Below are 22,448 nucleotides of genomic sequence, written 5' to 3' on the forward strand. Positions count from 1 at the left end.
CTCTGCTGACCCCATGACTACAGAGTCCCGACCTATGGTATTTAAAATTCACACAAACCCAGCGCCCCCATCAGGAGTTTCATAGTTAATCCTCTGCACACAGCTGTACATCACCAAGCACAATGCTGAGCGTCGGATGGAGTGGTGTAAAGCCGCCACCACTGGATTCTGGAGGAGACGTGTTCTGTGCAGTGATGGATCGCACTTCTCTATCTGCGTCTGATGGAGGAGGCTGGGTTTGGTGACTCCAGGAGGACGTTACCCCCTGACTGCATTGTGCCCCCTGTACAGATGGTGGAAGGGGATAATGCTATGGGTTGTCATCAGGGGGCGGCCTCGGACCCTCCGCTCCAGTGATGGGAAATCTTCAGCACAAGACATTGTGGACAATTGTAGCTTTGCGTCAGCAGTTTGGGCTTCTCTGTTCCCCATGACTGTGCCCTGTACACAAGGTCCATACAGACATGGAGGGGAGACCATGAGCGGCCGCACAGAGCCCGGACCTCGGCCCCATCCAACTCCACGGTGATAAACTAGAATGGAGACTGTGACTATTTTTGTGTTGATTTCATATTGAAAATCTTTTCCATCACAAATTCAGGATTGGCTTTAAAAATGGAAAGGATTGAGTGAGATCTTCTGCTCTTTCAGGACATTGGGCCTCATCAAGGACTGTTTTGGCCACTACACTAGACTTGGTGCCCAGCCCTGAGGTGTTATTGGCTCAACCTGCACCGCGGAGTTAGCCGGACTCTTTCTGAACGCACCTAAAACAGAAGGTGATTGTCTGCAGCAACGGGAAACATTTGAGTACGGCATTTTATCGGAGGAGGGTGGAAAGGAAAGTTTACAATGTCTTGAGGCTTCTCGGAGCAGAAAATAAAACCGAATCTGTGTTAATGACTAAATTATCAGTGCTCGGTCATAGAAGTGATAAGACGGTTAGTGGCCAAGATTAAAGGCTTTGAGGTTTCACTGCTAGGAAGATTAAACGTTGGCTCTCACCAAAGAAACATTATTTTGATAAATTATGCTAATTATTTTTTTTCAGTGTGGAGCTGAACGCATATGCAGATATGTTGCCAGGAACAAAAACAAAGCATTGGATGTATTTTGAGCTTACTTGGTTGAGTGTGCATTTTTTAATTTTTTTTATAAATATATACCCATAACTGATGTTTTGTAATAGTACATAACATGTTGGATGTCAGTGCATGGAGTGGACTCAGGAGCTGAGCCTTCATCACACCTGGGAATTGCCAGCTGTGATACACAGCCTGCATGTACTTGTAACAGCAACGACCAGAGTCTGCTCCAATTGCTGCTGTTAATCATTTACGCCACTGTCCATCACTGATGGCTACATTTATGGCAAATAGAGCCCACGCTAGTGTGCATTTTCACTACAGCTATCATTGGGCACCCATGACATGCTCGCCGGGGGAGGGGGACCTTCTTACTTCTTTCTGTGAGTTCACCCGGGGGAGGAGGGACCTTCTTTCTTCTTCCTGTGAGTTCACCTGGGGGGAGGAGGGACCTTCTTTCTTCTTCCTGTGAAGCCATCCTGTGGCTCGTCTTCACGGGAGAACGCCATTTTGACCTTCTGTATATACCTACAGTACAATAGTATTTCAGTATATAGAACACGCAGTCAGATGATCGCAGTTTCAAGTCCCCTAAGGTGACTAAAATAAAAGTTAAAAAATCTAAAGAAAAGTTTTTAAAATTATGAAGGGGAAAAACAAATCACCGTAGTTTTCAGTTTTAATAATATACCAAATAAAAAAAAAAGTATTTCCATACTTTTAAAATGAGGTCTCTCAAAATTAATAATTGATCCTAACAGTAAACATCGTAAAGAGAAATTACCGTAAACGTAAGCCCCGACATTGCAATCAAAATGTTCTGCCTACTTCAAAATGGTATCAATTAAAACGTCAGCCCACCGTGCAAAAGAACGAGCCCTCACCCAGCTCCATGGCAGAAAAAAATACAAAGTTATCGGTCTCTGTAAACAAAAAATAAATAATGATTTGGTTTTCGAAGTTAATTTTTTTTCCATTACGTAAAAAGAAAACTTTACATGTAAGTATCGTTGTATTATTGCCAACTTGCAAAATCCTGTTCATTATACAGTAAAAATAACTCAAAGACAAAAACGAGCATAGTAGAACCAAAAACACTCAGTTTAAAAAAAAAAAAATCACAGTAATCCGCAAGTGCTAGTCAAAAGATGTAAAAAAACAGGGTATTTGGTTGATACGTTTTTTGCAAAAAATGTATACTAAGCTGCTCCACCAAACGTCAAGGTATAACCATATTTTATTATTATTATTATTATTATACATTTTTATAGCGCCATTTATTCCATGGCGCTTTACATGTGAATACGGGCAAATATAGACAAATACATTAAACATGAGCAGATAACAAGGCACACGAGTACATAAGGAGGGAGGACCCTGCCCGCGAGGGCTCACAGTCTGCAGGGGGTGGGTGAGGATACACTAGGAGAGGGAAGAGCTGGCTGTGCGGATGTTCAGTAGGTTGAAGATCACTGCAGGCTGTAGGCTTGTCGGAAGAGATTAGTCTTCAGGTTCTTTTTGAAGGTGTCTATGGTAGGCGCAAGTCTGATGTGTTGGGGTAGAGAGTTCCAGAGTATGGGGGAAGCACGGGAGAAGTCTTGGATGCGGTTATGGGAAGAAGAGATGAGAGGGGAGTAGAGAAGGAGGTCTTGGGAGGATCGGAGGTCGCGTGTAGGTAGGTACCGGGAGACCATGTCACAGATGTATGGAGGAGACAGGTTGTGGATGGCTTTGTATGTCAGTGTGAGGGTTTTGAACTGGAGTCTCTGGGCGATAGGAAGCCAGTGAAGGGCTTGACACAGGGGAGAGGCTGGGGAATAGCGGGGGGACAGGTGGATTAGTCGGGCAGCAGAGTGTAGGATGGATTGGAGTGGTGCCAGAGTGCTAGAGGGGAGTCCAGAGAGTAGGAGGTTGCAGTAGTCGAGGCGGGAGATGATAAGGGCATGCACTAGCGTTTTTGCAGTGTTGCGGTCAAGGAAAGCACGGATCCGGGAAATATTTTTGAGTTTGAGACGACAGGAGGAGGCAAGGGCTTGGATATGTGGCTTGAAAGAGAGGGCAGAGTCGAGGATCACCCCGAGGCACCGGGCGTGTGGGACTGGGGATAGTGAGCAGCCATTGACATTGATGGATAGGTCTGGTGGAGGGGTAGAGTGAGATGGGGGAAAGATGATGAATTCTGTTTTGTCCATGTTCAGTTGTAGAAAGCGAGCAGAAAAGAAGGCTGAAATGGCAGACAGACAGTGCGGGATTTTGGTAAGCAAGGAGGAGAGGTCAGGTCCGGAGAGGTAGATCTGCGTGTCGTCAGCGTAGAGATGGTACTGCATACCGTGGGATTCTATGAGCTGTCCCAGGCCGAAAGTGTAGATGGAGAAGAGTAGGGGTCCTAGAACAGAGCCTTGAGGAACACCGACTGACAAGGGGCGAAGTGAGGAGGTGGTGTGGGGGAGGGAGACACTGAATGTTCGGTCTGTCAGATATGACGAGATCCAGGAAAGGGCCAAGTCTGTGATGCCAAGGGATGAGAGGATTTGTAGCAAAAGGGAGTGGTCTACAGTGTCAAAGGCAGAAGACAAGTCCAGGAGAAGGAGGACAGAGTAGTGTCGCTTGCTCCTGGCAGTTAGTAGGTCATTGGTGACTTTAGTTAGGGCAGTTTCAGTTGAGTGATGGGAACGGAAGCCTGATTGTAACCGATCAAAGAGGGAGCAGGAGGAGAAGTGGGAGGACAGTTCAAGATGGACGTGTTGCTCCAGCAATTTGGAGGCATAAGGGAGAAGAGATATTGGGCGATAGCTAGACACAGAGGATGGGTCGAGGGAGGGCTTTTTGAGGATGGGTGTGATCTTGGCATGCTTGAAGGATGAGGGAAAGACACCTGTTGTGAGTGAGAGGTTGAAGAGGTGCTTTAGGGTTGGGATGAAGACCATGGAAAGGTTAGGGATGAGGTGGGATGGGAGCGGGTCAAGCGTGCAGGTGGTGAGGTGTGATCTTGACAGGAGGGTGGAGAGCTGATCTTCTGTCATGGTGGAGCAGTCCTAACTGATGTATGCAATCCCTATCTGATGTATTTAAAAACCTGATTATCTGTATATTACCTGTGTGAACAGGGTTCAGAGAGGGAATGTCCATGTGGACACGCTGAGTGGAACAGCTTTTGTGCAGATAGCCCAAGAGGAGTGGTGGGTAACTCCCTAGTCTTGTGGACACAAGAGAACAATTATGGAAACAGGAACACATGGGCTACTTGCACAGTGAACAAGACTGTAGGAACCTGTCCACACACCACCAAGAAACTTGAAGACACAAAAGAGCATAGTAGAACCAAAAACACTCAGTTTAAAAAAATATAAAAATCACAGTAATCCACAAGTGCTAGTAAAAAAATGTAAAAAACAGGGTATTTGGTTGATACGTTTTTTGCAAAAAATGTATACTAAGCTGCTCCACCAAACGTCAAGGTATACCCATATAGAGCAGTCCTAACTGATGTATGCAAAAATAAACTCCGTAACATTCTAAAAACAAACCCCAACAAACTCGCTTTTTTTTATTTTTTTATTTTGTACATTATACTGTATGGTAAAATGGTGTCTTACAAAACTTCAAGTCGTCCAGTAAAAAAAAAAAAATAAACAGGACTATATAGAGCTTTGGAAATGGAAAATCATAAAGTTATGGCTCTTGAAGGGGAGTAGAAACTAAAATTGACCGTAGCCGGAAGGGTTTAAAGGTGATGTCAACGTACCTATAATGTACCTTTAATGTTCATCGAAAACGCGTCAAGTTAGACCTGTGTTTTTTTCTTTTTTTTTTTTTTTTTTATTGATCAGTCATCAAATGGTTGTAGAGAAAGGGGCAGCCAACATTTCTATCTATCACAGTCCTGTGACCAGTCCACTCTGACACTGAGGCGTTTCTACAGACACTGACTGTAGGGGCGCACCCAATCCGAGATGGAATAAAGATGCTCAAATGTTCATTTCCAGGAGGAGTAAAAGAGGGAATGACCCATTCTGAGAATATTCACACATTTTATTTCAATGGAGAAAAAAGTATTTACTAATATAGGTCGGACAAAAGCTGAGCGCTTCACTGTAGTGGAAATTGAAATTCTTTATGGACCCGCATTATTTATTGATTGAATTTTTTGGCGTAATACAGAAATCTTGCGAGATGATCTTTACTTTATGGAAATTCAGATCAATGAAAATTGAAAGCTACTTTTGCCTTTTTTCTTTGAAGCTTTGAGTCTTCTGTATCTTGTGAACTTTCAGCAACCTTATTGATCGAGATGTAATTTGACTGTAAAGAAGCCTCCACCGCTAAGATCCTCCTGAGGCACCCACTTGGCTCAGAGGGCGAGTGGATTTCAATGTCACTTTTTTTTTTTTATGTATAGTTAATGTGGAAATATAAGCTGCAAATCTATTTTTTTTTTTTAATTAACATTTGGACGTTCATAAAGTTCTGATGGCACGATTTTTTGATCAAATAATTGAAGGAACGGACTCTTAAGGCTGCTCATGTGATATAAAACTTGCGACATGATGGTGGTCAATGCAACCTGCGATTTACATGGATTCGTCCCCAGTATATAACTCCAGCCCCCCCTGCCCTGGTGTATACACTCCGGCCCCCCACATGCCGTCTGCCGTTACTACCATGTGACAGAGCGGCCGGTGGTGCAGAGATCACTGATACCAGTGCGGTCCTGTAATAGGAGCCACCGGGGGAACAAGTCCGTCCAGGATATTTCTTCCTCCTGGATCTTCCCCCCAACACCTGTGAGTGATATTATTGAGAAGTGGAAGGAACCGCAGCAACTCAGCCACGAAGGGGAGACCCCGTAACGGTACAGAGCTGGGGGGCTGAGCACTGAGGAGCAGAGGGCAGAAAAGTCACCACCGCTCTGCTGACCCCATAACTGCAAAGTCCAGACCTCCTCTGGTATCAGTACAAACACTGCGCTCCAGCCGTGAGCTTTATGGCCGAGCAGCTGCACACAGCCGTACATCACCAAGCACAATGCCGAGCGTCGGATGGAGCGGTGTAAAGCCGCCACCACTGGACTCTGGAGGAGACGTGTTCTGTGCAGTGACGGATCGCACTTCTCTATCTGCGTCTGATGGAGGAGGCTGGGTTTGGTGATTCCAGGAGCACGTTACCCCCTGACTGCATTGTGCCCCCTGTACAGATGGTGGAGGAGGATAATGCTATGGGATGTTATCAGGGGGCGGCCGCGGACCCTCAGCTCCAGTGATGGAAAATCTTCATCTCCAGCACAAGACATTGTGGACAATTGTAGCTCCAGCTTTGTGGGAACAATTTGGGGAAGGACTGCTTCTGTCCCCCATGACTGTGCCTAGTGGACATCCTCCATTAAGGCAAGGTGTGGATTAACGCGAATGGTGTAAAATTTCGAAAAGATTAGTGGAGTTTTATTCTATGACATTTGCTTTAGTTTTATGAATCCGAGAATATTCCAGTGGATTTATATTTGACAGATCATTACATTACTATTATAGTAATTGCCCTTTATTGGTATAATACAGTTTTTGAACACGCTGGGGAAATATTATGTTTCCTAACATAATGTGACAATTTTATGCATTAACAAAAATGGAGGCAAGCAATCATTCTGCGATAATAACCGCTAGAAGCCATCGCTGCGTATGGTGCAAATTTCTGAGAGCGAGGCCTACTCTGGAGAGATGGTGGTGTTCTTCATCATCTAAACTCTCTCTTTTCTGTCATCCTACACTTCTGTATGCTGCAGAATCCCCTTTCTACGAAGGAGCGTGGGTGCAGGGATCAAGTTGTTAAAGAGGTTGTCGGGCCAAGGAAAAAAATGGTTTTGAAAAATACACGGACGGGCTAGAATAGTAAGACATAATCGCCTAAAGATCAACCTCAGCCCCTGTTCAGTCTCTTTACTCCTTGGCCAGGTGCCGACATAATTGCTGCAGCCAATCATTGGCTGCAGTGGTGACCTCCTACAGTCAGTTTCTGAATATCATTGTTGCAGTAAACTGAACAGAGGGAGACTAGGAAGTGTCGGAACTTGAGCGACGGGCGATTTATAACTTATTTTATTGTTCTAGGCCTTTTTGAATGGTTTAAAAACAACAACAAAAAAAACACCCTTTAATGGGATATTCTCATGTTATAAAGTTTCATAGTTCTAAGCTTGAAAGAATACACCAGTCCATCAAGTTCAACCTATAACAATGTTGATCCAGAGAAAGGCAATAACCCCATGACGCAGATGTTAATGGCCTGATATCGGGGCATAAATATTCCCCACTCCACATCCGGCAATCAGACTAGTTTCCTTTATCAACGTCCCATCACAGAATCTAGTGCCAATAACCTGTATTAGATTAACCCCTTCATGACCGGGGGATTTTTCGTTTTTCCGTGTTCGTTTTTCGCTCCCCTCCTTCCCAGAGCCATAACTTTTTTATTTTTCCGTCAATTTGGCCATGTGAGGGCTTATTTTTTGCGGGACGAGTTGTACTTTTGAACGACATCATTGGTTTTAGCATGTCGTGTACTAGAAAACGGGAAAAAAATTCCAAGTGCGGTGAAATTGCAAAAAAAGTGCAATCCCACATTGGTTTTTTGTTTGGCTTTTTTGCTAGGTTCACTAAATGCTAAAAATGACCTGCCATTATGATTCTCCAGGTCATTACGAGTTCATAGACACCAAACATGACTAGGTTATTTTTTATCTAAGTGGTGGTGAAAAAAAATTCCAAACTTTGCTAAAAAAAAAATAAAAAAAAAAAATTGCGCCATTTTCCGATACTCGTAGCGTCTCCATTTTTCGTGATCTGGGGTCGGTTGAGGGCTTATTTTTTGCGTGCCGAGATGACGTTTTTAATGATAGCATTTCGGTGCAGATACGTTCTTTTGATCGCCCGTTATTGCATTTTAATGCAATGTCGCGGCGACCAAAAAAACGTAATTCTGGCGTTTCGAGTTTTTTTCCCGCTACGCTGTTTAGCGATCAGGTTAATACTTTTTTTTATTTTATAGATCGGGCAATTCTGAGCGCGGCAATACCAAATATGCGTAGATTTGATTTTTTTTTTATTGATTTATTTTGATTGGGGCGAAAGGGGGGTGATTTAAACTTTTATGTTTTTTTTATTTTTTTCACATTTTTTTAAACTTTTTTTTTTAACTTTTGCCATGCTTCAATAGCCTCTATGGGAGGCTAGAAGCAGGCACAGCACGATCGGCTCTGCTACATAGCAGCGATCTGCTGATCGCTGCTATGTAGCAGAATTGCACGTGTGCTGTGAGCGCCGACCACAGGGTGGCGCTCACAGCGACGGGCAATCAGTAACCATAGAGGTCTCAAGGATCTCTATGGCTACAATGGAGACGCATCGCCGACCCCCGGACATGTGACGGGGGTCGGCGATGACGTCATTTCCGGCCGCCCGGCCGGAAGCGGTAGTTAAATGCCGCTGTCTGCGTTTGACAGCGGCATTTAACTAGTTAATAGGTGCGGGCAGATCGCGATTCTGCCCGCGCCTATTACGGGCACATGTCAGCTGTTCAAAACAGCTGACATGTCCCGGCTTTGGTGCGGGCTCACCGCGGAGCCCTGCATCAAAGCAGGGGAGCCGGCATCGGACGGTATAGTACGTCCGATGCCGGTAAGGGGTTAATAAAGAAAGACATCCAGGCCCTACTGGAACTTATTTAGTGAATTAACCATTACATCATGTGACAGACATTCATAGTCTCACTGCTTGTACAGTAAAGAATCCATAGTCTCACTGCTCGTACAGGAAAGAACCCATAGTCTCACTGCTCGTACAGGAAAGAACCCATAGTCTCACTGCTCGTACAGGAAAGAACCCATAGTCTCACTGCTCATACAGGAAAGAACCCATAGTCTCACTGCTCGTACAGGAAAGAACCCATAGTCTCACTGCTCGTACAGGAAAGAACCCATAGTCTCACTGCTCGTACAGGAAAGGATCCATAGTCTCACTGCTCGTACAGGAAAGAACCCATAGTCTCACTGCTCGTACAGTGAAGAACCCATAGTCTCTCTGCTCGTACAGTAAAGAACCCATAGTCACACTGCTCGTACAGTAGAATCCATAGTCTCACTGCTCATACAGTAAAGAATCCATAGTTTCACTGCTCGTACGGGAAAGAACCCATAATCTCACTGCTCGTACAGGAAAGAACCCATAGTCTCACTGCTTATACAAGAAAGAATCACTGTCTTTGGTTAAGATTACTCCTCTAGAAGTTGAAGTCGTCTGCATTTCGTTGTTCCAGGTGTAAAAATATCATGAGAGAGAGATGTCTGAATTGTCAAGTCGTACAATTTTACACTGTAGTAAAATTGCCTCCAAGCCTTCCTGTTTCCAAACTGCATAACCCCGAGTTTGGCGACCCGTCTTCTGCAGTCACCCATTCCCTTAATGACTTTGGTCACTATTCTCCGCACCCGCTCTAGTTCAGGGTACAATTTTGGGCACCAGTGTAGAAGTGTGGCCTCATTAGTGACTTGTAAAGTGGAAAAAACTACACTCCTCAAGATTGAAATTTCAAAACCGAGATTCAGGTTTGGCTTTTATCCCAAGTCATGTGACAGGGCTCGTTAAAGGGTCGACATTGACTGTTAGGAATGCTAATTCTAATAGGTGACACTAAAGTTCTAGTTCTCTTCCTCTCTGAAGAGACAATTTGCATATTTCCCAGAGGAGCATTGCGGCTTTAAGTCTCCTCATCTCGGCATGCCTAGCATGTCAGTCTCCGCAAGGAGAAATGATACTTCTTGGATATAAAACCAAAAAGGATGAGACTTGCAGTTATGGAAACCTCAGGATGGATAGACGTGTTAATGATCTGCAAATCGTGAACAAAATTTACAAAATGTCTGGCGTATGAGCCAAGTGCTGAAATCCCGGCACCTCCAGCCTCTGATGCTATCATTGAGGTTATTAATGGTCATCTTGGAAGAATCTACCGCTGAATGCACTTGGGCAAATCATCAAGATCCACTGCTGACAGCTCCCGTGTATTCACCGATCGATGACGCTCCAGATGTGCTCGATTGGAGACCCTGTAGGCCACGGCTGCACGTTTCGGCCCCACAGGCCTTAGGTAGCATGAATATCAGGGTTCTAATAACATGGGGAGTTGTCCAGTTGTCAATTAATTTATACATTTCCAGGAGTAATAACGGAGGAACACGCAATGCAGAATTTAACTTGACAGAATAAAGCAATTATTCTTATTATTTCACTTTTTTTTTTTTACTCTGCGTTTCAAATAGAGATTGGATTTTTTAAAGAATTTTGTAGGAGAGAACAAAAAAGGTATTTTGAAATGGTCTGCGATGTAGAACACGTCTTTATGCACCGCTCCGACAGGGGAGCTGCCATTAGGAATGAGAAGTTTTAGGCCGGTGTTTAGAAAAGTAATGGCGCTATTTATTGTAACTGAGCGTATAATGTCTCCTCTGTGTCTGAACAAATCACTGAAGTGGAAGAGAAGGAAGAAGAAGAGAGAAGTTCGCTGCCTCCCGCTTCCCATGAAGCGGCTGCCCTGTGGGTCACGTATCACACACCGGAGGGCCCACCGACCGTATTCAAGCCCGGCACGTGAAATCCAATTTACTGTCTTATCTCATATCGCCGCGTTATTAATGGGCAGCAATCGTGAGGAAATGAGGCGCAGACTTCATCATTTAAGCTTCACTTCTTTTCAATGTATTGTACTTTGCAAAGAAAAAAAACAAGAGAAAATGTCATTTCGCCAAGAAGCCCGTCTGTCTTGAAGGCCATAAGTCATGTATCTCGTGGACCATGAGGAATGAGAATTCATCATTTTCAGAAAAGTTTCTTGAAATTTACCTTGAATGATTGAGGCTGAAAAACAATCATTATCATTAATGTAAGATACGGGAGGGCACCTGACATTCTTGGAAAAATGTTTGCCAAGCCTGAAATGTTTTTCAAGAAAAGAATACACCTCGTTTGGATAATTGTAAATGGAAAATGTTGCAAGTGTTTGCAGGAATTGCTTTTACTTGCCTGCCCTGGCATTGTGTCGTCCTGACCTGGCCATCTACCTCTTGTTGTTCTGCTCATTGCTCCCCTTTTTAAAGTCACACACTCCAACCTTATAGGACGATTCAGGCTGAGAGACGCTTCAGGTGTTGACCTCCCAACAAATCAAGCTCGGCAGCATTGCTGGGTAAGGGTACTTTCACACTAGCGTTTTTTTAAATCCGTCACATGCGTCGTTTTGCAGAAAAAACGCATCCTGCAAAAGTGCTTGCAGGATGCGTTTTTTCCCCATAGACTTCTATTGACGACGCATTTGCGACAGATTGGCACACTTCGCATCCGTCTTGCGACGGATGCGTCATGCTTTGGCGGACCGTCGGGAGAAAAAACCCTACATGTAACGTTTTTTTCTCCCGACGGACCGCTTTTTCCGACCGCGCATGCGCGGCTGGAACTCCGCCCCCACCTCCCCGCACCTTACAATGGGGCAGCGGATGCGCTGGAAAAATGCATCCGCTGCCTCCATCGTGCAATGCAGCAAACGCTAGCGTCTGAATCTCTCCCCGACGCATTGCGACGGGGAGATTCCGATGCTAGTGTGAAAGAAGCCTTACTCTACTACACTGCTGGCCAGTTTTACCTTGGACTCTGTGACAAACCCAGCTCCGTTATATTGTTGGACAAACCTGCTTAATAGCTGCATCAGTGATGCCTTAAACTCTGTAACAAACCTAGCTCTGCTTTGTTGAGTTAACTCTGCTAGACTTTAACCTCCTGTGGTCCTCAGCTCTGCTACTTTGGTTCTTCATTGCCGAGTTAACTCTTCTACATCGCTGTCAAACTGTGCTACACAACTTGCCATGCTCTATTTGTTCTGGTTCAGTTGCCGTCCTGCCGCATCTGCCTCCATGGTTCCTGCATCATCTGCCTCCATGGTTCCTGCCTCATCTGCCTCCATGGTTCCTGCCTCATCTGCCTCCATGGTTCCTGCCTCATCTGCCTCCATGGTTCCTGCCTCATCTGCCTCCATGGTTTCTGCCTCCATGGTTCCTGCCGCATCTGCCTCCATGGTTCCTGCCGCATCTGCCTCCATGGTTCCTGCCGCATCTGCCTCCATGGTTCGTACCGCATCTGCCTCCATGGTTCCTGCCTCATCTGCCTCCATGGTTCCTGCCTCATCTGCCTCCATGGTTCCTGCCTCATCTGCCTCCATGGTTCCTGCCTCATCTGCCTCCATGGTTCCTGCCTCATCTGCCTCCATGGTTTCTGCCTCCATGGTTCCTGCCGCATCTGCCTCCATGGTTCCTGCCGCATCTGCCTCCATGGTTCCTGCCGCATCTGCCTCCATGGTTCCTGCCGCATCTGCCTCCATGGTTCGTACCGCATCTGCCTCCATGGTTCCTGCCGCATCTGCCTCCATGGTTCCTGCCGCATCTGCCTCCATGCTTCCGGCCGCATCTGCCTCCATGGTTCTTGCCGCATCTGCCTCCATAGTTCCAAATGGATTGTCCTGCTGTACCAAGTTTCTCTGTCCATGCTTGTCTGGACCAATGACTTCAAGGATCGATCTAGGTGCAATGTAACCATTGCATGTCATGGATATAGATGGAAATTAGTTTTAGAAGGACTGGATGGATGGGGTGCACCACGTTCCCCCACCAATGCACATAGAAATTGGGCAGCACTTACCTCACATTTTTAGCAGTAGTGGAAATCGCATGTATAATGCCTTCCGTTTCTGTGACCATTGCTAAATGATGTGTGTATAGGACTTTGCCTGCAGAATCCGTAAGGTCTGTGAGAGCAGAAACCTGACCTTGCCAATGTGGCCTCCAATCTCAGAATTTCCACGTGACTTTAATGGCAGACACTGCTTTATAAGCGCCTCGTCTTTAGCTATAACAGCCCTTAAGATCATTGCTGATTGCTGATATTATCACAGATTGAAGCACAAAGTGCACTTTACAAGGAAGCAGTCGAGTGACCTGAAATTTTACCATGCCCCGCAAGGAAATATAAATCCTCAGGAAGATAGCTTTTCAGCCTGGCTCCCCGCCCAACATATCACCCTGGCGGTTTTCAGGAATCCTGAAAGTGAATTAAGAATAATGGACCAAGAGATGCTGTATTCATTTAATGGAAGAGACCAGCAACAATGAACCAGAACTCGCCTTTTTAGAAAAGATGAGAGCTAAACCGAGAATATCATGTAAACACCAAGTGCAATGAACGTTCCTCAAGCTGACGGCGCAAAGGTTATTGTAGAGAAGGTTCTCATGATGTTCACGTGTCAGAATATGTAAATGTCATAGCGTGCCTCTCTTATTTTGAGGCTTAACCTGGAAATAAAAGTTTTGTCCAACTTGTGCCAACCTTCGATCCCTATAATTTTATATATGGGATCTTCTGATTGGAGCTCTAACTCCTAGGAAAGTTGCACTACTAGGCCAAGAAGGCGAGTCTCGGAAAATGGCTGCTTTCCGTTCCTTTTTTGCTCTTGTCGTCCCTCTCTTCTGCACTGATTATATGGTGGAAGCAGGTTATTAAGACAACGGGCATCCAAAATGCTATCAGTAGTTGTGGCCTATTTTCTTGGTTTGACTTCTGATCCTGACCTTCTTCCTAAGTATTGCTTCTGCTTCACCCTTAGGATTGTTTCTGGTACCTGTCGTTCTACCCGGTCTCAGAACCTTGGCTGCGTTCCTCACTAGGCTGCCCTCTCATCCACTGGTGCATCCTTAGCACTCTCCCGAAGACGTCCATCAACTCCATTACTGACTATATTCCTACTGCAGTCAGTCTGTGACTACTTTGGTGACATGGGGGTCCTCCTCCAGAAAGGTTCTTTCCTCTTACTGTCTTACCGTGGGCTTTAAGTGTGAAGATTGGGCCGAATATCATCAATGATCATTCCCATAAACACTCGTTTCCCGAAAAGCGTACAGTGTAAACAGACTACCAGTCACCAGAAGAATTGGTAAACTGCTCGTTTGTTGGGTGAAACTATTTTTCAGCTTGCTTGCAGCACATCGTCCGGTGAAAACAGAACCTTTGCTGCCAAGTACAATGATTTTTTACATGGTCAGAATGATCATTCGGCGGTGCGTGTAATTGCGGTTGTACTGTCTGAACGGGCTATCCAGTGACTATCGGCAAATGTGTGGCCAATTGGTGGTTAACACTACAAGTCGGCAAGAATAAACCGACCCTTAGACTCCAAAAACTACAAACCTCCGTGACAAATGGGCGACTGATTTAGATAATCGACTTTTCGTTGTGCGAATGTCTTGTATGACGGAAAGTAGTGATCCTTCCATGACTCTTGCTCTTTACGAAGTTGTCATGATCCAGAAGCAGAAGATTTCTTGTATTCTTTCACTTTTTGGTTACGGTGTTGGTCCTGATTTTCTATAGTCAGAAAACTATTTTTGTGATCAATGTTGACATTTTATATTTGGCCACCATGGTGCATACGACAATAGTAAAGTAACGTGGGCGTAATATAAAACTGTCGGACAGTTTTTGACCTGTCCAGGCGCCTATCTGAGGCCACCACAGCCTTCCATGATCACTACAGTAAGCGCATGTTGCTGCATGTGCTCAGACAACATGGCTGCGCTGCCTCCTACGCCAGCCAGTGATTGGCAGCTCGTTGGTTGGCTTTGATGTTTATGGCTTCTCTACAAATCTGCCAGCAGCTCGCAGTCTTCCAAGTTTACGTAACACGACCTATTTACAAGGAGCTGTGTATCTGTCTGATTTCATAGATCCTCCTCACTAGAGAAAGAAGGTAAAAGCCTCGAGGGACTTTGCAGAAGAGAGTATTAGGACAGAAGACGTCAACAAATGAGTTGTTGGTTTTTTTTTTCGTTTTTTTTTTTTTTTTGTCAATGATTATCACATTTTAGATTGAAAAATGAATGATTGCACCAGTTTCTTCTTGTTCTGAGTCTATAATTAAGCAGATTGCTTAAAGGGAAGCAATCATAAAAAAAAAATTACCTTTTTGTTAAATCAGGATTTCACATCGCCCACTTGGGCTATTTTAGTGTCTTAACTTCCTTGTTTCAGGAAACAACACATGTACATTAACAGCAATGCACAGAATCTAAACCTATATTTTGTATTATTGAAGTGTCTGAGAGCGTGCATTGTGAAGGGAGAGGGGTAGGAGGTGAGCTATGACTTCCCACTATTGTAAATGGTGGATTCTGTGTTATCTGCTGTATATAGAGATGTTATCAGTCATTGTACAGGAGGAGGAGGTGAGCTGTGACATCATCTATTGTGAATGGTGGATCCTGTGTTATCTGCTGTATAAAGAGGTGTTCTGTAGTTCTTGCAACAAAAATTGGACAGATCCCTGCGGGCCTTCTACAAGTCAGCATTTCCAGGATCTCTTCTGATCAGTATGCCCGGCAAAACCTCATCATTGTGACGCATACATGATGCCATGCCAGGCCTTCTGATCAGAAGAGTAGTAGGTGTATTCACCGCACTCTGGCTCAGTGGTCAGACTACTGACGTGGCCCCTGGATTTACGGTCCTGACAATCATTTTCTCATCCTAACTTCTTATTAGTAATTAACTACTGGGGCTGGCACTGTATTCTTTAAAGGAAAGAAAAACAAACTATTCTGATTTTTTTTTTTTTGTATTTTCATTTCTATATTTCTCCATATGAACTCTAGCATTTCTCACTCTGTGCCGCTGGGCTGTTACTTCCTGCAGTGTAGAGATCAATTCTTGGCAGGTATCTCATTACCATAGACAGGATAAAAATGTTGTTAAAACCTACAGACACTGTGTCTAACATTCATAAACAGATGTGGACACACAGTTCACCCTCCTCTCTGCACAATGATCTCTGCACAGGTCATGGAGCATGCTCACAACCCTCTCCCATAGAAGTAGAACAGCAGCTCGGGCTAGAATGCTTCCTCGTAGTCATTTACAGAAAATAGAGCAAAACGCTACAATAAAGAAATAAAAATAAATTAGGAAAAACTCAATATATATCGACATCTGACTTTAATTACTTAAAATAATCTAGGTGATGCGTTCGATCAGTTGACTTTGACCGTCTTTGTGCAGCTTCTTGGAACGAAGACAGGAGCGTGAATCTGAGAACTCTGCTGTAATCTGCGACTTGCTCCGCAGCAAATCCCGCTTCCACCACAGGTTCTCGGGTCACCAGAAGTGACAGGAAGATTCATTAGCAACCTATAATAATGAGCAATGGAGAGGTTTTATAAAGTCTCACGGTGAGAAAAAGAGTGGAGGGCGGTAGAAGGGCACGGGATCAATATTTAGGATTCAGAAGGTGTCATCTAAAATGCTGAAATCTCAATTACTGCTGTATGTGTATCTCATGGTAAAGCGTTCATTTTATGGTAATTCTTCTTAATATGGTGTCATCGGAAAATGACCTCTTGCCTTATCAGGCTGTTAAGTGTGTGTATACATTACATATGCTCCTCCACATTGAAATTCAACTCCCAGGAAAGGAAAAGTGGTGGAATGATGGAAATCACAGGGTGGATAGACCATTTACCGATCTGCTAGTGATGGAAAAAAATGGAATCAAATTTTTCAACATATTAAGATTTATTTAGTCTTGAGTATGAGCCACATGCAGAAATCCCGGCACTTCCAAACTCGGCTGCTATCAATGAGGTTATTAATGATCGTTTGAGGAACGTACAGCTGCTGAATGCCCTTGGGCAAATCATCATAATCCGCTGCTGGCATCGCCTCTGTAATCCCCGGGCCAATGACGTCCTCGATGGAAAGACGCAGCAGCTACAGGAGGACATTCCTCGACAGTAAATAATAAAGCGAGAAGTTTTGAATGTTGTTTCCATTTCTTCATCATTTTCATATAATATCTATCCATCATTATCTAATATATTGTGGTGCTAATGTCCATGTGCCCAACAAGAACTAGGAGTCTAATTTTAGGCCTAGCACACAGTATGAAAATTGCACCTGGCACAATTTTAATATTTGGCCACCATTTATTCTAAAAGGAGTAAAATAATGTAGAGTCACTTGTAGAGAAGGATCTGGGGGAATAAGTTGCTGTGAAACGCGCGTCGGGGTGAGGGTGCGATATACAGTGGGGCAAAAAAGTATTTAGTCAGTCAGCAATAGTGCAAGTTCCACCACTTAAAAAGATGAGAGGCGTCTGTAATTTACATCATAGGTAGACCTCAACTATGGGAGACAAACTAAGAAAAAAAAATCCAGAAAATCACATTGTCTGTTTTTTTAACAATTTATTTGCATATTATGGTGGAAAATAAGTATTTGGTCAGAAACAAAATTTCATCTCAATACTTTGTAATATATCCTTTGTTGGCAATGACAGAGGTCAAACGTTTTCTGTAAGTCTTCACAAGGTTGCCACACACTGTTGTTGGTATGTTGGCCCATTCCTCCATGCAGATCTCCTCTAGAGCAGTGATGTTTTTGGCTTTTCGCTTGGCAACACGGACTTTCAACTCCCTCCAAAGGTTTTCTATAGGGTTGAGATCTGGAGACTGGCTAGGCCACTCCAGGACCTTGAAATGCTTCTTACGAAGCCACTCCTTCGTTGTCCTGGCGGTGTGCTTTGGATCATTGTCATGTTGAAAGACCCAGCCACGTTTCATCTTCAATGCCCTTGCTGATGATAGGAGGTTTGCTCTCAAAATCTCACGATACATGGCCCCATTCATTCTTTCATGTACCCGGATCAGTCGTCCTGGCCCCTTTGCAGAGAAACAGCCCCAAAGCATGATGTTTCCACCACCATGCTTTACAGTAGGTATGGTGTTTGATGGATGCAACTCAGTATTCTTTTTCCTCCAAACACGACAAGTTGTGTTTCGACCAAACAGTTCCATTTTGGTTTCATCAGACCATAGGACATTCTCCCAAAACTCCTCTGGATCATCCAAATGCTCTCTAGCAAACTTCAGACGGGCCCGGACATGTACTGGCGTAAGCAGTGGGACACGTCTGGCACTGCAGGATCTGAGTCCATGGTGGCGTAGTGTGTTACTTATGGTAGGCCTTGATACTTTGGTCCCAGCTCTCTGCAGTTCATTCACTAGGTCCACCCGCGTGGTTCTGGGATTTTTGCTCACCGTTCTTGTGATCATTCTGACCCCACGGGGTGGGATTTTGCGTGGAGCCCCAGATCGAGGGAGATTATCAGTGGTCTTGTATGTCTTCCATTTTCTAATTATTGCTCCCACTGTTGATTTCTTCACTCCAAGATGGTTGGCTATTGCAGATTCAGTCTTCCCAGCCTGGTGCAGGGCTACAATTTTGTTTCTGGTGTCCTTTGACAGCTCTTTGGTCTTCACCATAGTGGAGTTTGGAGTCAGACTGTTTGAGGGTGTGCACAGGTGTCTTTTTATACTGATAACAAGTTTAAACAGGTGTCATTACTACAGGTAATGAGTGGAGGAAAGAGGAGACACTTAAAGAAGAAGTTACAGGTCTGTGAGAGCCAGAAATCTTGATTGTTTGTTTCTGACCAAATACTTATTTTCCACCATAATATGCAAATAGATTGCTAAAAAAAACAGACAATGTGATTTTCTGGATTTTTTTTTCTCAGTTTGTCTCCCATAGTTGAGGTCTAACTATGATGTAAATTACAGACGCCTCTCATCTTTTTAAGTGGTGGAACTTGCACTATTGCTGACTGACTAAATACTTTTTTGCCCCACTGTAGCTAGCCATTTATGATTCCCGGAGTCTTGCCACTACCCGTTCATACAGGTACTTTTATTTCTTCTTAAAAACCTCAGCATGGGAGGCTTTGTTTGTATATAGAAGGTGAATTCAATAGTTCCTCCTGCACCCATGTGTCCCCTTAATTGCTTTTAATCCTTTCTATTTATGATCCTACATTCAATTTCAGGAAAAGCTGTTACTAAAAGTTTCTTTATTCAGTGGAATTCTAGGACCCTCTCTTGATCGATGACGGTATTGGGTTTTGATGCTTGTCCCTTTATGTTCTTGTGTATTATCTTTGTACTAGTTATATCTTTTTCTAGGTACCTTTTCTTTTATATATGATATCCCAGGTGCACAATAGGAATCATCTTTAGATTGGGGGGGTCACAGTACTTGAATTTTTCTAATAACCTTTCTATATACTGATATATCCTATTCGGATAGTACAATTTATTTTATTTTTTTTGGCTACACTATCGTCCCCTATAGGACATTCTGCTTTTTTTTTTTTTAAATCATTTAGATACTATGTATCTTTTCGGTGCTCAACTTTGTATTCACTTAGTTTGAGTGTGTGTGGTTTTGATTTGTACTATGTAGTAAGTGCCATAATTTATTATTTTTGGATATTATTGTGTAACAAAAAAGCTATTAGTCTGTGGAATAGTCGACCTCCGAAGCCGGTCGCAGCGGGAACTAATGATGGCTTCAGAAAAGGCCCGGCTGCTTTTATGTAAATGTCTAAGGTTCAGACGTTTTGTCCAGTGTATTGACAATTGGGAGGAATATTTGCTCTTTTAGGTCAGAGCGGATCATGGATTGTGGGTGAACATATACCTCAGTTGAACTTGATGGACCTATGTAAACTATCTAACTGTAATTCATGCACCATTGGCCGGATATCTTCTCTTCTACTGTCCGTCACCTGATGTATTTGTCTCCTCCATTGTCTTACAGAAGGACAGCTGATACCTGGGAGCAACGGCACAAGATGTAACATCCCTGGGAACTTCATGTGCAGCAGCGGGGACTGTATTCCGGGCAGCTGGCAGTGCGATGGATTACCCGACTGCTTTGATGAGAGCGATGAAAAAGAGTGTCGTAAGTTGACCTCAACTTTTTTTTTTTTTTTTTCCCCCCATTACGTCAACACCGATTTGAGAGAATTTTGTGGGGTGAGTAAAATTAGAAAAATATGGTTGATTTTTTTTCCAAACACAGCGCCACGCCTGTACAGAGGTTGTGCAAGGTATTGCGGCTCAACCACAGTGACTTGCTGCTTAGCTGCAATACCGAACACATCCTATGGAAGCAATCAGCCATATATTTTTAATTCTGGATGACCCACGTTATAGGGAATGTATCCCCAGAAAATGACCGATCAGGTTTTAGTGTTAAATATTTTTGGGTATGTAATTTATATATATTTTCCCATATCATGTTTTGTATTACAAATAAAAAAGAAAAATGGAAATCTTGCAATTTTCACACTGGCCACGTTTTTTTTTTGACTACCTGTTCACGAAATTCACATGTACGCTACCTGCGGGGAACAGACTTAGACCCTATCTTTTGTATCGAGGCATCTAATGTGCGTGCGTAGGATTCATTTTGAAGAGAGGTGGAGGAGGTGAGCTGTGACTTAACTTATTGTGAATGGTGGATCCTGTGTTATCTGCTGTATATAGAGGTGATATCAGTCATTGTACAGGAGGAGGAGGAGGGGAGCTGTGATATCATCTATTGTGAATGATGGATCCTGTGTTTTCTCCTGTATATAAAGGTGATATGTCATTGTACAGGAGGAGGAGGTGAGCTGTGATATCACCTATTGTGAATGGTGGATCCTGTGTTATCTACTGTATATAGAGGTGTTATCAGTCATTGTACAGGAGGAGGAGGTGAGCTGTGACATCACCTATTGTGAATGGTGGATCCTGTGTTATCTACTGTGTAGAGAGGTGATATCAGTCATTGCACAGGAGGAGGAGGTGAGCTGTGACATCACCTATTGTGATTTCCAGATACTGTGTCATCAGCTGTGTAAAGAGGTTTTCGTGCCTCTGCTGATAATGAGACTGCTGAATACTCTTATGTGAAACGACAGGAAGCTGGTCTAAAACAGGCCTGTGTGAAAATAGCAAGATTACTTTTTTTTTATTTTTTATAAAGATTGCAATTAAAAAAAACATATTTTCTTTGATAAGATACATGTAACATAAAGATCTGATGTAAACAATAGGTCATTTTCTGACAATGTATTCCGAGACTCGGATAAGCTGGGATTTGCATTCATATTGTGGGCCATAAAATAAGCTCTACAGTGGTACGATCCAGCCTTTACCAATATTATGGCTAATCTCCCTTCACGTACATTTCAAGGTACAGGCCGAATTTCCTGCAAAATCAGTAATATCTGTGAGTTTGCACAGCAATGAGCACGGTGGTGCCATAATCCCCCCATTATCCAGGCTCACATTGTGTAAATGTCTTTGCCCTCAGCCTGATTGAGCCATGTTCAGTCTACAGAAACCTCAGATAGCGGTTATTTATTTATTTCTTTTCTAAAGATGAGGCCACAGTGAAATATTGCTTGTAGAAACTCTTCGGGCATGAGCCCTCGATCATACGGAGTAGGGTAAATGTTTGGGTGGTCATTTTCCTTCTTTGGGGTCCCCATTTGCAGGACTCCAGTGTGCAGGGACTTGGTGTCCACTTTGCTCTTCTCTCATCTGCAACGTCCGGCATAATCTGCATGTATCGTCCACCACCATTTTTACAGACCCACGAAATGTGCAACAAAACCCCTTATTCTGTGACTTTAAAACACAAAAACGTTCCATCTGGAAAACCAGAGATGTTCCAATGCAGAAACTGCATTTTTATCATGAGAGCAGAGATTACGTTAGTATCCTTTAAAGGGATTCTCCAAGAATGCAATTAAATGACCCCCCTTACATAATTCAAACTGCAACCTATCCTAATCACGTTGTCAGACGGACTTTTTTCCGACAAAGCTCCGCTCCCAAGACCTGTATTTCAACAGACAGAAGAGCTGTATCGTCCATAGAAGTTCCTCGGTGAGCCAAGAAGCAGGGCTGTGATATCAGTAGAAATAAATCCTCTCCGCAACTGACTGAGCATGGAGGACTGAGGCTGGAAAAATAAATCCTTTGTGCTCAGTCAGCTGAGGAGAAGCTTTACTTCTGCTGTCACAGCCCTTCTCCTCTCCTCACGGAGGTAGGTATGCTTACGATACAGCTCTTCTGTCAGTTGAGGCGCAGGTCTCAGGAGCTGTGTATGCAGCTTGCCCCTCAGTACGTCGTTAATCACTGGATGTTTTGTGACAGAATAGAGACTACTGTCAGCGGAAACTGGTATTCTGCTGACAGATTTGTGAATTTTGGCTGCGCAGTTTTTTTTCCTGTTTTTATGAAGCGTCTCTTTTGCTTGTGAAGTGATAATTTCCTACTTTGCTCACCACAGGCAGAAAACCTGCATCCAGCGCAGTCACGATTTTTGCAAAATTGATTAGAAATCCTGACTTTTGCTGCAGTTTGATCAAACGGTGTAAATCCAGCCTTGGCTT

The 22,448-nt window shown here is 43.8% G+C and overlaps 1 protein-coding gene across 1 annotated transcript in view; it reads left to right on the top strand.

Annotated features, from left to right (window-relative positions):
* The window catches only part of LDLRAD3 (low density lipoprotein receptor class A domain containing 3), a 142,927-nt gene that overhangs the window by 26,221 nt on the left and 94,258 nt on the right, over positions 1–22,448 (top strand). The window contains exon 2 of the mRNA XM_069739947.1: positions 19,817–19,960. Within this exon, the coding sequence (XP_069596048.1) occupies positions 19,817–19,960 (144 nt within the window). The remainder of the gene's footprint in view (positions 1–19,816; positions 19,961–22,448) is intronic.

The sequence above is a fragment of the Ranitomeya imitator genome, chromosome 9 (assembly GCF_032444005.1).
Source record: "Ranitomeya imitator isolate aRanImi1 chromosome 9, aRanImi1.pri, whole genome shotgun sequence".
Taxonomy (NCBI): domain Eukaryota; kingdom Metazoa; phylum Chordata; class Amphibia; order Anura; family Dendrobatidae; genus Ranitomeya; species Ranitomeya imitator.